This window comes from Anser brachyrhynchus (genome assembly GCF_964034855.1).
Source record: "Anser brachyrhynchus genome assembly, chromosome: 6".
NCBI classification, from domain to species: Eukaryota; Metazoa; Chordata; class Aves; order Anseriformes; family Anatidae; genus Anser; species Anser brachyrhynchus.
In genome coordinates, this window is record NC_137700.1 from 31052293 (window position 1) to 31069833 (window position 17541).

At 42.1% G+C, this 17541-nt stretch overlaps 1 protein-coding gene across 15 annotated transcripts in view; it reads right to left on the minus strand.

Annotated features, from left to right (window-relative positions):
* Nucleotides 1-17541, minus strand: part of BTRC (beta-transducin repeat containing E3 ubiquitin protein ligase) — a 119051-nt gene that overhangs the window by 42861 nt on the left and 58649 nt on the right. For all 15 annotated transcript variants that reach the window (XM_080596880.1, XM_080596889.1, XM_080596878.1 and 12 more), the window contains one exon: nt 17401-17490. In XM_080596880.1, the coding sequence (XP_080453006.1) occupies nt 17401-17490 (90 nt within the window). The remainder of the gene's footprint in view (nt 1-17400; nt 17491-17541) is intronic.

A 17541-nucleotide genomic window follows, 5' to 3' on the forward strand; every position in this document is an offset into this window, starting at 1 on the left:
ACAGAAGTGGGGTCAGAAAAAACAATGCTGCAATATTTTAATAATCACGTACTTCAACTCAGCTTGCGGCCATTGTTGCAAGGCTCTCGTTTTGTGTTCTGAAGCAAGTGGAGGATCTCAAGAGTTACGGATATGAGAAGGTTAAATCTGAAGGTTAAATCTTTCACAAATTCAGGGTATACTTTATCATGAAAGTAAGTTTGCCTGTCGCACACAGAGCCCTGTCAAGATTCACTATTACGGTGGGGTAAGTAATCGCGGCTACTTTGAATGCTACTTCCAAGTCTGTGAGAGCAATTATCTGCTTGCTTGTTTTTAATTTTCCTCAACAGTAAGGTTCAGCAATCTATACAGTTGGCTTTCCAAACTGCAGCCTCAGCTCAGCCCGTCAGTCACATGCAACAAGGGACTGCCTGCCTTGTTGAAGTTGTCTTGGATATGAGCTTCTACAGGCAGACTAATTTGAGCCTCTTTTTGTAAATTATAAATTGTGTTAAATATACATGAAGGCAAATATGGAACAATTTGTTTTACTGCACAACGTGAGTTATTTCCCATCCTAGGTTCCCACCGAGAAAACTCTGAATTTAAAAATTTGCCAATTAGTGGCAGTAACTACTGGTGAGATCTGACCCAGTCGAACAGTAGTGCGTGCTGAACGCTGCGAAGGGCAGAGCAATGTTCCAGGAGAACTAAGGAACCAGAACACCAGACAGTAACAAGAAGCAGCATGCAGTTGTTTGCCCAAGCTTACTTTTCCCTTCAGAAGAACTGAAGGTTGCGTCCCTGCCTTAACATGACAGTTACGCTATAAATTCACATCAGCCAGAAGTAGATCTTTGCATGTACATGAAAGTGAGCGCTAATTGCTGCAGGAACGTTTAGGACAATTATTAAATAGAGTGTTTGTAAGAGAGTGTGATCGGGAAAGCAACAAATTAATTCCTCCAAGAAACAAGTTCCTCAACCACAAATGCTCAAACATCTTCACCGTTTCTCTTCCTTCTTTCATAAATTAAGCCACTCCTATTTAAGTTGTCCTAATAAAATAAATACAAAGAGGGCATGACTGCTCCCTATACATATATGGGGATAAACACCAAAAAGGGAAGGGCCTATTCACACAAAAGGAAGAAACAAGCATAAACACCAGTGTTACAGTCTCACTATGAATAAGCTAGCTTGGAAACTCAGAGAGGATTTCCAGTCTTTATCCAGTCTTCCAATCAGGTTCTGGAATGATCTTCTGATGGAAACGGAAGGAAAAAAAGTCCTCAGGTCAATCTTTAAGTGGTTTTAAGGGGAAACTCAAGGTTCACCAAAGGGACGACACAGTATGTGCAAAAGCAAGGGGCTGGAACCAGTGACCTGAAAGGACCCAGTAGGTAGAACGGTACAAACCAGGAAACAACCTGTTCTGCAAGAGGTCATTCACCACCTTGTAGCTCAGAAAACACCCGAGACAGCACAGATGCCAACTTGTTGACTGGTAACTGAGCAAACTGACCTTCAATGAATAGAGAACATAAATGGGACTGAGGACTCCACTCTATTAAATATACAAACGTATATTGATTCCTCTACCATGGATGATGGGCCACTCCATCAGCCAGAAAAAGAGCTGCCAATTTTCAATCTGAGCTTGAGCATACCTGAGATTTATGACGTGTCCAACCTACACCCTTTTCCACAAGGTACTGAGCTGCTGAGTTCCACATGACACACAGGAACACTATTTATTCTGGTATGTTGCTATCCATCTGTCTCAGCTCCGGGAGATCCGTAGGTAACCTCAGACTGCCCTGAGGCTATATTCGCTGTGTCTGTAGTTGCTTCGACAGGATATCCCTCCTAGACTCTGGTGCATTTATAACACATGGGAACAGAGAAGATCTCATTTCATACTTTCACTGCCTCCAGGTAAACTCCCATAGGATCTGGGGCAAACCTTTAAGCTGCTCGTTCACGTAATGTTTGGATGTTAGACGAAGATGGGATCTGGCAGATGGTAAAGCAAGTGACCTCAGAGTCCCTAATACGTATGCACTATTGCTGGAGGAGTAGGGAGGAGTTATCTCAAGTCACTTACCACTGACAGGAAAGACTAGGCTGTGACCTGCTGGGCAGTCAGCTGCAGAACTCTACTGTCTCCAGAGATAATCGTCTATTGTCTCTACAGTTAGAAGAAAAGATACAACTTTGCTGCTGTCTCTGCTAGCTTCTGCCTTTAACTGATCAGCTATCTAAGCATAGGTTGCAATGGCTATCTGGCACACACTCCTACACTCTCAGGCATTTCATGATTATTGTTGGAACCACAAAGGGCAAAGAAACTCAGACAGGTACCAGCTAGAGCCCAGTAGGACTCCAAATCAATTCTTACCACTAGCAGGATCACCACTTGGCCTGTCAGCTGCTGGTGATCTGCTGCAAGAGACAGAACGATGCAGGCGAGTGTCTGACCTCCAGACTATTTACAGTGAGTCACTTCAGGTCCCACATAAGATGAAGAATTCTTTAATTTAATATCAGGAAGCTCTGAAGGTAAATGGGACTCCAACCAAGGACAGGATCTGAAGCCCGTTGATCTGGTCTTTCAAATCAGAAAGGATTCTAACTGGCATTACTTGATCCAAAGAAGTTACTGTGGTGACAAATGGTCAGAAAAAGAGGTAAAGACAATTACGTATTTGGAAGTAAACTGAAGGTAAGACATCAAGTTCTCCAGTTAAAACTGTTTTATTCTCTTAAACAGCATTGGAGATGAGACTGCAGACGCAACAGTGACGCTCCCATTTCCTAACCTATAACTTATCCATGCAACCTCAAAGTTCACATTTCTCTGTCCCCCTTCCATGGGAACAAGGTATGTTTTAGGGATCAGGACTTTAATACACATATTAATTTCATTAGTACAGGTAAGGTTTTTTAATCTCTCTAAAGAGAAATTATATTCTGTAATAGTTTATGAATAACTGCCTATTAAAAACTTAATAGCTAAACTCACTAAATGATTTGTCTCTAAACAAATGCTCTCCTTGTGTTTTTACATTATTCATAAAAGTTTAATGTACTTGCATTTGATAGATCGGATACCACATTGCACAACTTGAGAAACAAAGTTACCCTGTATCACATGTTGACTCATACTGTTTATATGGAAAAGGGGACGGTTAAAATCATGTAAAAACTTTGTCTCTTTTGGACTTTAAATGTGCTTTGCCTATAAAAAGATAGTACTATAATTTTTAAGTGAGAAAGGATTTCTGGGGAATGGTAATATTGATTATATAGCTGGGGGAAAAAAACACTTTAGATATACAAACCTTGCTATTACTTTTTCAAACACAAACAAAATCTTCTAAGTTAAGATTCTGAAAATTTTGACTCGGTTTAACCTATTTTGTTAAAAATAGAAAGAAATTGCAAAGAAAACGTTGCTAATGTTCTGTCAACAGCAAGTGGAAAGTTTGCCAGTCCTTGTAGAGCACAGAAAGAAATGGATAACTGAAATAAGCAAAACACAGAGAGAGTTTAGATGGAGGTAGGAAAAATTATAATACAGAATAAAAAACAGCTTTCATTAACAGTATCCAGAGAGGCTTTTGTGTTTGACCAAGCATGTAATACTCTAGAAAGTGCATGGGTATGGGATCCATGGAGTCTACCATCTTGCTTGGGGCCATTTTAGGTGAAACGCTTTGGGAACTTTTGTTACTTAACCACAGTCTGGTGTGTGCCTGCTTGCCAGAGTGTTTGTTTCTAGCAATGTGTTTATTGAGGTTGTGGGAGCTCTTTGAAAGCTGCAGGGCGGAGGGAGAGAGAGGGAAGAGTTCTGTGAAAATTTCTTCCAGTACAGGCTCTAATTACTTAATGATTTTCTTTATCAGATCCAAACCAGGCTGGCTTGTCAACTAGCAACACATGATCGATAGGCATCTATCTCCCTTCTGCCCTGCAGCATGCCCTGCAGGAGTTTGTGCAGGGCTTCTGGGTAGCTCGTTCGAAGATGAAAGCTTCCTCTCTGCAGAAGAGTCCTCACCGGGTAAGGGTCGCTTTGGATCAGGGAAGCCAATGGGGCCGTATTGTCCTCAGGGCACACGCAGCCCCGTCTGAGAACCTGGCTGTACATCAAAGCTTTGTGGTGGCCTCGGGTCATCACCAGCTTTACAGTAGGCATATTGCTCTGTGGGGTTCCCTTTTAGGTCGGTCCTGATGTCGGAAAGTTACAGTCATATGAGGAGTATTTCAGAGAGAGTTTGAAGAAGAGAGATGATGGTTATTGAACTTGTGATGAAAACCAGGGGGAGTCCAGAAAGCAAGCACATACCTCTGGGAAAGGCGAACTTGCTGTTAAAGCACAGGACTGAACTGTCAGCGGAGCCAGAGGGCTACTTCTACTCCTGGCTGTCCTCAGGCTTCCGTCTGATCCTGGCTAAGCCACTCCTTTCCTTCTGAGACACTCTGCAGCTACTTCTCAGGGTGTTGCAGGCTTACAGGAATGTTCCCTAAGCTGACTGAGCCTCGGGCAGAAGGCAGGAAGCAGCAACACTCTACACATAGCTCTGATCATGAAATACGGCAGAGAAAAACTCTAGAACGATCAGGCAAAAAACGTGAAGGAGAACATCCTAGAGAAGGACTTCTCCGAGGCTGGAAGCAGGTCTTAACTGAGAAGGGGATAGAGCAGGGAGAGCGGAGGGCTGGGAAGAGAAAGGCTAGAAAACTGCACTGAGAAGATGCAAAACATAGAGAAATGGATGTGAAAAAATACATAAAACATTTTAAATGAAATTAACAGAAAATAGGATTCTAAAAACCACCAAGAACTTCTAATGCTGATAAAATCAACCAGTTACAAAACCTAACCAGAAGCAAGAAAAAACCAGATCATATTATGTTAATAAAGAATTAAGATTTGCTGTATGTTCATTTTAACATGTATGTAAACACTAACAGTCTGTAGGCTGCCTATTAATTCACACGTGGCATATTTACACTATTTCTGATATTATACCCCATGCTGGGACATCCCATTACAGAGTCACGGTGGCGGCTCCATACTTAAGGTGTCAGGAGGCTGGGAATTCTGCAACACATCGCCTCTCTCCTGTTATTCTCTTGCAGTAAGATTACTTTTGGGCAGGAATTTGCCATTTGCTTTCAGCCCACAAGGGAATCTCTTAGGGAGCTGACAAATTGATTTAAGCAGCTGTGGAATATTTTCCTGACTTTATGTTTTATTAAAAGAGGGAAAAAAAAAAAAAAAAGCTTTGTCATCTTTTGGTGTTTTATGCAACGAGAAGAAGAAATGTTTGGTTTACAAAGTGACTACTTTTCCTTAGACATTGCCATTGCCTCCCATGAGGACTGCATCTGATTGCAAACCTGACTGCAACCACTGGTGGCTGGGAGGCACCAGCTTCCTAAAACGTGTCTAACACTTCCCAAAATGCAGGCAGACCTGGAGAAGAGAGAAAGTGCCAAAGGAGTGGAGCTCGAATCAGCATGAGGTGTATGTAAACAGTCGTAATGCTCATGTACAAAACATGCTTCCGCTGGTATCACGTTTCCAGATCCCCAAACATCCAACAAGGAAACGTTAAGCAGCGTTATTCCGTTTCACAGACGGAAGGACTGAGATGGAAAAGCAGAATATGACAAAGACAAAAGTTGCCTCCAAATCTGGAGCCGTAATTCCTCATCTAATATGCCTCCCGTGAGGCCTTGTTGCTTATTATAAATAAAGTGTTTCATTCCTGGATTTCAGTCGTAAGAGAACTTTAGAACTTCTCCACAAAAAGGGATGCTATGAGTCCAGCCCTTGTCCCAAGAAAGACTGGAAGGATTAATTAAGGCTTGTGAAGCACTCAGACTACAGGGAAAGCCCCAGGAGGAAGTTCGTATTTCCATATTCTGACCAGGGCTTGAAAGGCACGCAATAAATACAGCCTGAGGCACCGAACAAACAACATGAATAAAATAAAATATTGAGCAGCTGTTCGTTAAGTGAATACTGTTCATCCCACAGCAAACTTTATTTTTGCCTCAGGCTGCAGGGAGCAGGGGAAGCAGATTGAGCTGGAAATAAAATTTTACTTCAAAGGGTTAAATAGTAGCACAGTTATAAACAACTGAAACTGATTCTTATAAAGCAAAACATTAGACAACCTTAAGCCTAAAGGGTAAGCCACACTACTGATTATACCACAAATGCAATTGGTTTAGATAGTGCAAAAGGCCTGTGATTTATCAGGTTAACTTTTTGCAGAGATGTCGTTCAAGCTATAAAAACCAGGTGGACATCACCAAATTCTCACTAACCTCCCCCAGTTTTTATAGGAGGGGAAGGGAAGAGGTTCCATCACTGTAACACCGTTCAAAACAGTACGCTAACCGAAGATGGGGAGCTCTGCCTGGAATTACCGAATAAAAAACCCACACAAGCCCTGCTTTCCTGCACTCTGATTTCCTGCTCCCTTACCTACAAGTAAGCACAGCGAAGTTGGCGGCTGAGCAAGCGCTTGCAGGGGAGCCACAGGCACGGCCCGCACACCTAGCTGGGTGCAGCACACCGGCTTCGGGCTTCTCTCACCAGCTGCAACGGTTTCACTGGCTTTTCAGTGTCAGAAGAGGGATACCTAGAAGCGGAGGCAGCCTGCGCGAGCATCCTGATGGGAAAAATGAACGAAAAGCAGCACAGGCACTGCGCGCACAGTGACAGAGCCTCGGTCTTCAACCGTTAAAACTTCTTTGGCAGTTACAGGGAAGGAGAGAGGTGATGCCTGAAAAAACAACGCAGAGAGCAAGGAAGGAAGACCAAGAACCATGTTAATCACAAGTAGCTGGATTCCTCTGCACTGCAACCATGAATATGATTTCATCCCATTTCTGATTTTCCTTCCCAGAAGTCACCCCCTGATATCACTCTTCCCTCCACATTATTTTTTCCCTTTACAGAAATACCAGTTTTTGAAAGACTGCTGTTCAGATCCGACAGTCAGTAATTACCATTCATGATTTTAGACTACACCTGAAAAAACTGCTATTTTATCAAACCTTTAGGAAGAAAAAAAAAGAAAAAAACAACAATCAAGTCAATCTTCTCAGCAAACACAGCTGCCACACCTTTCAAATTATAATTTGGTGGTAAGTGAATAAACTGAAAAATACTGGGGCAAAAACCCAAGCCAAACAATAAATAAATAAAAGAAAAAAGGAGTCTTAGGAAACCAATGCAGTATCTGATCTCTCCTCTTTTTTGCTGCTGAAAGACACATGGCATGCACAGTATTTTTAACTGAGGAGTCTCGTTTCAAATATAGGCCAAGGAATCTTATTTCAAACATATACTAAATAAGGAGGGGAGTAATAAAACAGGCAGTCCCTTACTCTAATTTTATCCGTCTCCCTCCTCTTCTTTCCTTGATGCAGTGAAACTTTAAATCCAACACCAAACCCTGTCTCTCTCTCTCCTGTTTTTTTTTTTTACACAGTGATCAACATTTTCCTAAATGACCCCCGAAAGGACCTACTTCTAAACTACTCATTAGTAACAGCCACGTTTGCAATATTAACCTGGATGCGGCTGTTTATTAAGATCTTTTAAGGGGTTTCGAATGAAGACACACTGCCGGTGTACAGGGAGCACAGAAGGGGTAATTTAAAACCCGTGTTTTTCCTCCCCCTCGCCGAAAACATGCCCAGCATTGTGCAGCTGTGCTGCCAGCTTCATCACTCCCTCCGTCTCCACTCTTGCTAATTAAAAGGTTGATCACAGAACAATGCTCTTCTCATTAATTTCGCCTTTCTGATTGGGCAGGATTCCCGCTCGCTCCGCCTGATCTTTTCCACGCTGCTGAAGTTAATGTGACAGGAGCCCGAAGATGGATTACCCGCTGCCATATTGCCCATCACCTCCAATCAGCAGCTATCTGGGTAAACTGATTGTTCTAATTTGCTCTCATTATTTTTACAATATCAGGAGAAAATAACGCACACAGCTCACTGTCAAAGCCGTGAAAATCAGCCATTAGTTAAACCCAGACACTGAGTGGCTTTATTAGAAGCGCTGCGGTTTATTGATGCGGCTTCTCTACCCTAAGATAATACCTGCCCTGTTTAAGCACACTTTTTTTGGGCGTATTTATGTTGAAAGAAAATATTTATTAGGATACTTGTGGCAAGACGCGCTGTCGCAGCCTGTTATCCTGATACGCTGGCGTACAGTGAAGATGAAGAACAATAGGCTTGACTTCCACATAAAGAAGGGCAAAATATGCAGCAGCCTGCCTGCACATCTCCCCCGTTATTTTACAGTTTAAATAAATTAAATCATTTCAGCCCTAGCACGACAGGTACAATATGTAAATACACCCCCGAATCACACAAAATATTGTAATACAGCCAAGACAAAGCTGGTATGGGCGTAATTGTGGGAGCTGTACGTACAAGGTCAACGATTTGGGTTGGGGTATTTGTTTGGGTTTTGTTCTGCTAAGCAAAGGAGCCTGTGGAGCCCAGCATCGAAACACGGCAATTGAGAGCAGGAGCTCCGAATGATAAGGGAAACTGTTTCGTACAGCCGGGAAACTCTTTTTCCCCTACGAAAAAGCATCGTGCTGCCGCAACTTGGGAATGAGTCAGAGCAGAAATGTCATTCCACGCTGGAGCTTCTCAGGATCCCATAGCTAAGAGATGAATAAAGTATTGTTAGCGCGATGAAGTCAGGCATTTTTACACTGCAGCAGTGGTTAAGAGCTACATTCAAAATCCTGGACCGCTGACAGTCTCTATGCTGTGTATAAAGGGACCTAAATTATTTTGGCTGCTGCCTATCTGCATCTTAGCAAAGGGAAATGCTAAATAGAAGGATTAACAGAAATACGGTACCTTAAATCTTGCTAAACATAAACCTTAAACCGGAGTCTACAATGCTGTAACTCGCAATGTGCTCGAAGACTGACAGGCAGAGCGCAGCAGACTGATTTTACTTTTAAATAATATCTAAATTAGATTAGCTCTTTGTGTAGATCTGCATGAACCAGAGGGGACATTCATCATTGTGCCAAAAAAGTTAAATTCGCTGGGGTACGCTCAAAGTGAATGGTTCTAGACCTACGTTTTATCTCTCAGACACATCATCAAGACGCTGTGCCAATATGCATGAAGCCAGCTAGGAGCTGCAAGAAAGACAACGGGAGAGTAACTGGATACCAGAAAAGGTTTAATTTTTCCCTTTGTAGATTATGAATTGCTCAGGACAGGATCTGTGGCTTCCCTGTCTGGTAAGCAAAGAGCATCCCTTTCAATACTTGAGCTTCTTTTTTAATATTTAAACGGATTAAATATAAGGAAGGGTACTCTCCTCCCTCCCCCTCCAAAACAGATGTAATTCTCCTTCCCCTTCCTCCCCCTGCTGTAATTTAAAACACTACAATTTGCAGTACTGCTTTCTTAATATTTTTAAACCCTCATCAGCTAGGGCCTTGCATTTGGGGGTTGATTTTTTCCTCCCTCCCAGCAAAAGCTGCCTCCCAGCTTCGTTTGGTGTTTCTTGTGACCCTTGCTAATGGTTTCCTCTTGGAGGGGCGTGCCAGGCTTTTCTCCTTAAAATTCCTGCACTGAAAGCCTGCACCGCACCACACTCCACGAAACGTGCTGATGGCACAAATTACAAGCCCCCAGCCGAACACTCCAGCCCCCACCATTCGGGCAGATTTATGTGGGCTCTTGCCGACGTTATTACAAGTCAGAGTTTATTGGGAAATTGTTACATTATGCGGAGTGTCTAACAAATTGCTTATGCTGCTATAATTGGATTACAACAGCCGCTTGCTCCCACCGGTAAGATTAGGCAAGTAGGACTCCTGCCGATCTCTGAGCGTTAGCAGTAATTTTATTTGCCTTGCCTCTCTCTTTCCTAACAACATGCCTCTTTCCCTGCCAGCTGTCTGCTGAAAAGGCACAGGCTTGTTCCTTGGCCCTAACAATGCAATTACAGCCCTGCAGATCGCACTGTTTGTGCATTAAGTACAGAGCCAAAACGAGGCGAATTGATCGTTTGACTTTTGGAGGAGCCATGTGATCTCGGCGTGCGGGTGATCCGGCATGCATCAGTGGGCAATGCTGCAGTACACGCCTGCTGATGAACTCGCCTCATGCCATTTCCCCTCCCCGTCTGCTCCCGACAGCAAAGACGTTGGAGCCTACCATTAATCCGGATCTGGCTACAGAAACGAGCTCCTTTTTGTCACCTCTTCTGCTGGGCTAAACTCAGGGCTGGTTTCGCCTTCTGAGACGTGACGCTTGGCCACACCAGTGGCATCCCTGCGGCGGGCTTTGGTACGAAAAGATTATTCCAGCATTTCACATCCCAAGCTTTAGCACAAGAATTGGGCTTATTTTTCAAACAACTTTTTAAATTCTTGCTTTTGAAAAATACAGAAGACGTGTCTAGGTAAGGTCATGATGATGGTGTTTGTTTGCCCTACGATCTGAGGGTGCTGCCGCTGCAGGTGACTACTTGAGAAGTGATGCTTCTCTGTGCCTTTGCCAGTTTACCACTAAATCCATCAAGGATTTGGATTCCAAAGTGTTTCATGTTTCCATCACAAAAGCTCCCTAAAAAACTGCGAGCCAATTTTTTTTTCACACTCTTATCCTGGTGAACACTCCCTACAAGCTTAATGTGACAGGACCGGAATGAAGACCCCATGACTGTAACTCTTTATGCAGACTATCGATCACCAAAACACAGCAAACATTTGGGGTGGAAGAACAACATGTGACTATACACGCAATAAACATGCAGGGCAATGCTGATTAAGGATGCCAGGTGTTTCCTAATTTGAAAGTTTTATATTACATCTTCACTACCTGTATACGTGGAGGATTATAGGAGAATTCAATTTAGATGGGACCTCGGGAGTTCTCCAGTCCAACCTCCTGCTCAAAGCAAGGTCTGTTATGAGGTCAGATCAGGTAGCTTAGGGCTTCAAAACCTCCGGGGATGGAAGAAGCTGCAAAGCATCCACAGGCAACCTATTCCAGATGATGCTCATCATCATGAAAAAGTTTTTCTTTGTGACCAGTCAAACTTGAGAGGGAGTTTCTAAGACCTGTACGGGAGCCCCTTCAAGATTTCCTGAACTCAGCTTCACAGGTAATGCAATTTTCTTTCTCGAGATTCCAAACCCAGGCCTCCAAAAAGTAAAAACATCTCCATCGAGTTGACTGCAATTTGGAAATAATTCTTCATATCAAGATTTTTCATATCACATGCCCATCCTTACTGCAGAGCTTTGAGAAGTGATCTCTGGAATGCACTTAGAGACCCTCAGCTATAAAGCAATTTATGAGAAGTAAGTATTATAGTAATATTTCTTCAAAGTCTCTCTTTCATTTAAAAAAAAAAACACACACACAAGTGTAATTCTTTTTTAATTTGTGGCTTCATTGACACACAAAGTCATTTCGGGTGGGAAAAGAAGCAGAAATGACAAGCATAGAGTTTGCATAACTGAAGACTAAAGAAGCCTGTTTACATGTAGTTTAACACTCAAAAGAAACTCTGAACAGCTGAAATGCCTTATAAATAGCTCAGACCCAGAGGAAGTGCAAACGTCTGCATTGTGAATTGTAGATCTTAATTACAGACAATGGCTGGTACAGCAAGTAGCACGGAAAAAAAAAAGTGAAACAGTTGCACTGTTCATGGTTGGCAATAATTCTTCAGGAAAATATTTACTATCAATCAGTTATGAGAAAAGGGACTCTGCGCTCATAAAACAGCACGTTGCTTCTCATACCAGGACCATTTTGCTTCAGCATAATCTGAATTTAAACAGCTTGTTTCCTGCGGATATAATTTTGGAAATAAATAAAACAAGTCTATCAAAATCTGGAGAATGTGTATGGTAGGGTAGGGTGGGGGAGCAGAATATCACATTTCTTTCTCAGTCATTTGCAAAAAGGTTATTAGACTGAGGGGAAGCTAAAGCATAAAGACTGTCCTGACCTAAAAAGTATAAATAAAATAAAAAATTAGAAACTCACAATTAAGGTGAAAGTAGACATATTGCTATGAAAGAAGATTAGCATTAGGTCAAAGCTTTTAGATAAGCCCCTGATTCTGTATTCTGCTTGTGCTGTCTAAATACTGAGAATTCAGTGCTGGACTTCACGTTTTAAAGCACCTTTTGAACATTAACTAACCCTCAGCAATGTCCCTGCAATACAAGCCATTCACGCCACCCTCTTTTACGAAGAAAATACCTGGAACAGACATGTAAAATGACATGTATCGATCTCAAGGACTGGAAAGGCTTCAGAAGCACTGGAAAACCATCCATTATCTAAAGATATACCAACTCAGCAGTGTATCACAACAGATCTCCGAGCTGGCTTGAGTTGTTCATGCAAAGTAAATGCAGGGACACTCAGGAAAGAGGAGCCATCAATCTGTGACATAAAGGGAGTTAAGAGTACAAGAGGGACACTCTTCAGATCCATTTGTCCTACTGCCAAACTGGAACCCTAAATGTCAGTTTTTTAAAGAGTACTTGTGGTTTCGCCATTGAATTCATATAAAAATTCTGAGCTCGATGTTATTATTATTGTGCAGACTATTCTTACTCTAAAAATTCTGAAGTAGTGATGCAGAAAGAACTTACAAAGGAAAGCAGACTGCAATTACCAGCTACTTCCACCACTCCCTGCTTTATGGAATCATCCTTTAATGTAGAAGTGTAGCTACAGCTAAGTAATACTATGCATCTTTGAAGAAAATTTCACATAGCATGCTTGAAGTGACAGGCTTTGTTCTGCATTTCTGAACTGACCAGGACATAGCTCTGTTCCCCTGCATACCGCAAACAGCACATTACTGCATGCTTATGCTGAACTTTTCATCCAAGGATCTCAAAAGCATCATACAGTCAAATTTCACAGCATTCCTGCAAGGAGAGTATTGTTCAATTCACTTTTAAAAAGGAGCAGGAAGAGCCATCAAGGCCAGAGAGAATGAAGTTGCAGTGCTGGAAATGAAGAGTGTGAACCCTTTCTGTATTCCTAGTTCAATAGTGTAACCATTACAGAATGCAAAGTTTAAAGTACAACAAAGAGCAACCAAGAATTCCCTAAAAGGCACAGCATGCTTCATGCAAAGACCTGAGAAGCCTCTTGGTTAGCTGGGACCTAAAGAGGAAGGACCAGTGAGCATATGTGGGTAGCAAGGAGTGCTCAGCGGCATTTTTCTTTATCTAAGGGGAACGAAATTGGAGAAAGACACAGAGAACTTCTCCCAGCTGCTGCTGAGCTCAGATCTAAGCAGAAACTAGGGAATGCTGTGTGCCATTTAAAAGGTGTCTGTGCTGTCTTTGGCTCGTATGCCATAGGTTGCCTGTCTCTTGCACATATAGGAATGAAATACATGTACAAAATGAGAACACTTCCTTACGTAGCAGATGCAGACAAAGTGGAACTGACTGCATTAGTTAATAAAAAGTGAAGTCCTATCTAACGAATACAGGAAATGGGTATTGGCTGTACAACCCCGTAACATCAACTATACGCTAATCTCTTGCTGGGAAAGAAAAGAGCACTTTGAATCAGGTTATTTCCAAGATCCAAGAAAGCACAAAATCCAACAGACTCCAAGTGAACAGCAAAACTCAAACCTAACAGAGCCCACATTATAAAAGGGTGAAAAGGCAAGACCTTCTTTTGAGAACAAGAACATACATAATCCACCCAAGCAAAGACTCGGCCAAGGAGACTGGAGACAGTCAGAGCCTCCCTCACTGCAGAGCAGCGTATGAAGGTCACCACAGAAAGCAAGTGGTCCCAGGTACAGAACAGAAGAGAAACTTGTCTGCACACCCAGGAGCATCACAGGAGTCCTAGGGACAGACCAGACGCCAGGGGGTTTTTAACTGTGGCCCTCTCTAATTGAGGCTGAAACGCACACCAACACCATTATCTGGCCTGAAGATACTGGCTTGCAAAATATGGAATAAACAATGGGAACAGATGCTCATTTGGCCAGTTTTCAATAAGCCTCATTAAAACCAAACACCCTGTCCTTGGAGCTCAGGTTCATGCTACATTTCTACCTTATTTAAGCACCTAGCATGAATTTCTGAGAAAGCCATCCGCTTGTGGTTGCACACCAGTAGCATCGTAACAAGAAATCCTCTTGCAAACATTTTGTGCTTTCTAAAAGGACAAGCAGGAGGATTTGTGCATGTGTGTACATATGTAAAAACACAATTAGAAAGTACATTTACTTTTTCAAGCCATTAGGTTAAATATACATCACACTTGTTGATCACTCAAAGGCAATGGGCAGCAACATGCCAAAAGATTAATGGAAGAGCTCCTGAGGATGAAAGACCCGCTGTTACAGATCACGCAGGTGACATCTGTGCACCTAAATATATAGCTTTTAGTTTATGATCCCTCCTCTTCAGTCAATACATGTGCACGCTTGAAACAATTTTTATTGTGCCTTATCTGCTTCTAACCACATACTCCCAAGTCCCAACAAGGGAGTTTCAGAGGACAAACATACCAGAAAAGCAAGGCTAAGAACAACATACAAAGATTAATCAGAACAGGATATTCTATTTTTAAATGCCTGAATAAAACTAGATAATCCACAGGCTTGCAAATACCACCGAGCACCTGGCTGTGGACAGTCAGCTTGGCATCATACCGATGACTGGGCAGCCTAACTCACTAACACAGAGCTCCTTGAGTGGTTGAAAACCCAGTAACCCTATGCTACTTTGCATACTTGAAAATCTTGTGTGTATATATATACGCACACACACACGCACTTCATTTTCCACCATTTTAGAAACAATGCTGAGCTTTGTCAGCTTGGTAGGTTGCACCTGAATGTCCTGTACAGAAGTACTCATTAACAAGAGAGCTTGACGGATGGGCAGTGCTTCAGTCTGAAAAAAAGATATCTCACTATTGATGTGCATGGCCTCAAGAGAAACTGAAAATCGTTCTTTGAACAGACTTCAGAAGCATCAAACACATGATCAGCAAATGGCATTAATGTAATCATAACAGAGCACAATTTTCTTTTTTTGTAAGTAGGTGCAGAATCAGAAAGCCTGTTTTCAGAAAAAAAACTCGTCTCTTGCAGACTGACAGTTCTGACAAGCACACGACAGCGCTCACTGTGATTCCCAGTCAGGGCTGATGCTGCACTGCAGAATCAGAAAAGGTAAACCATAATTTCCAAAGTAATCCTTTTTGTCTTTCACTGCCAGTTTTAAACAAAAATAAACGAAAACCCTATAATACTTTTGGAAAAGTGCTGCAGATAAAGTAACCCACGCTCATGCTTTCCAGCATTCACTCCCTTGACAAAACATTTTAATGTCCAAAGCCCTAAGACACATCAATCATGGAGGATAAAACTCGCCATGTGCGTAAGGCTAGGAGAAGGCCTCTGAACTCCTTAAATCCCGTTTAAGCCCTGCACCGAGGGAACATTTAACAGTTGTGCCATTTGCCTATGCCATCACTGAGCCATCTGCATCCAGCTAACTGGATTTTTAAATGCTTCAACACTTCTGGAATGTGAAATTTCTTAGAACCTATTTCACTTTGGTTTGTAGTTTAGAAGGCAAGGGGAAGGGGGTGTAACAGCCTGACAAGCTAATAATAGGGGAAATATATCCCCAGAAAAGTCCGTATTTTTATTTCATAAGGACTATATATATGGATATATATACCATATAGCTTAGTATCTATAGTCTGTGTGGTCATACAGCAGTATATATAGCAGTATATACAGTAGGTATGGCTATATATACAGTCATGCAGCATATAGATGCAATACTTAAGAACATGCACCTTTCCACCTCCAGGATGACTGTTCAAATTCATCCCAATAGCACGAAAGAAGTCTTACTGTTCCTACCTCCAACCCTACCCCTATCTCTTACCATGATCCCCACTGAAAACAATGCTTTAGGAGAGTCTATTATTTGGGGCATTAGGATGTTAAAGGTCATGACTTAAATTAGCTGTACTTCTTGCACATCCTTGCTCCTTAGTGAGGTGATCAGGTCCAGAAAGACCCTGTGCTGTGAAGCACATGGGGTTGAGTGGGTTTGCTCTAGCTAGCTTGCTGTGAGCTGCTCATGGCATCAAAATAGCGCTATACGCTGACAGAATTCAGTAAGAGCTGCTTAAAGAATTTCACCCACTTCGCATCATAAAGGGCCTTAGAAAGCAATGTGCAATACCATTGATCTTAAGCTAGGAATGGAGGTTTGGGTATTAAATATGAGCACTTTGTACCAAGACTGGTAGCCTTCCTCTGAAGTACCTCCTCACTGGAAGGCAACCTTGCACGTCAAGCGCAGTTTACAAGTGCTAAGCCACCTGCATGCACCACGACAAACTTATGATGGCCAATTCACCGACAGAAAACGAAGGTAATGAAACATCCACATTTCACCAGAAAAATCCCAAAGCAAAGATTTAGCTGGGAGATTATCTTAAAGGTCAATACAAAAACGGGTCCCAAAGGGACAAGGCACCTTTAGAGTATGAAACAAAAAAGGGTCTTCAAGAAAATCAAGGAACTGAAAAAACGAAAGAGAAAACAGGCTTTCAAGTGGTCAGGTTGTGGTGACAGAGGAGCAACAAAATGCCAGCTGGTTTCAGTAACAGATGGCTGAGTGCACTGATCTGTCCTGCATGCCCATTCTAAACTTCCTTTCAGTGGAAATACGAAGCTTATACAAGGCTAAGCAGATCCTTCACACAGCCTTTTTATACTTATTGCATCATGGTTCAAATGTTTTCCACCCACAAACAACCCTGCATGTATCCTATTTTACTGCAGTTATGCTAAATTTTAAGAAAAGAGGGTGGCTAGTGGCACCTCATTTGTTCTGATCATATCTACCACAATTCTCAAGGAATGTCTTTTCTCTGATGCATTAAGATACCCATTTTCTAACTGCCGTATCGCCCTCCTCCCCCTCCCCTAAACATGAAATAAAGAGTTCTCATGAAGTATTTTAGCATGTATCTGGATCATTTATCATTTGAAGTTGCCACAGCTAATTACATGGCAGGAATAGGTCATGCCACTGGAAAAGCCTATTACTTGTAGAGCAGAATGAACCCTTCAGTCTCCATAGCTCAGGACTCAAGTAATCATTTCCACCAGAGGGAAACAGCACATCTCAAAACTCTGCACTGAAGGACAGAAAAGCCTACCCAAAATACTTACTTTTTAAATACTTTAAATACTTACTATTTAAATACTTTTTCGAAGTGTAATTTTTAACAAGAACTTTTCTTTGAATAACAGTGAACAATACAACAAAAACCTTTCCAAACCAAAGACGTTCTTTTACTTACTTTGGCCACACAATTTTCAGTCTTCATAGCCGTGCTTCCTAGACACACCGTTTCCTGGTTTAAGCACAGTCTGGCACAGCTGTTGTAGGTCTGCAGAAAGATTAAAATGGTTATGAATAGAAGAACACAATTTTCTTTCAG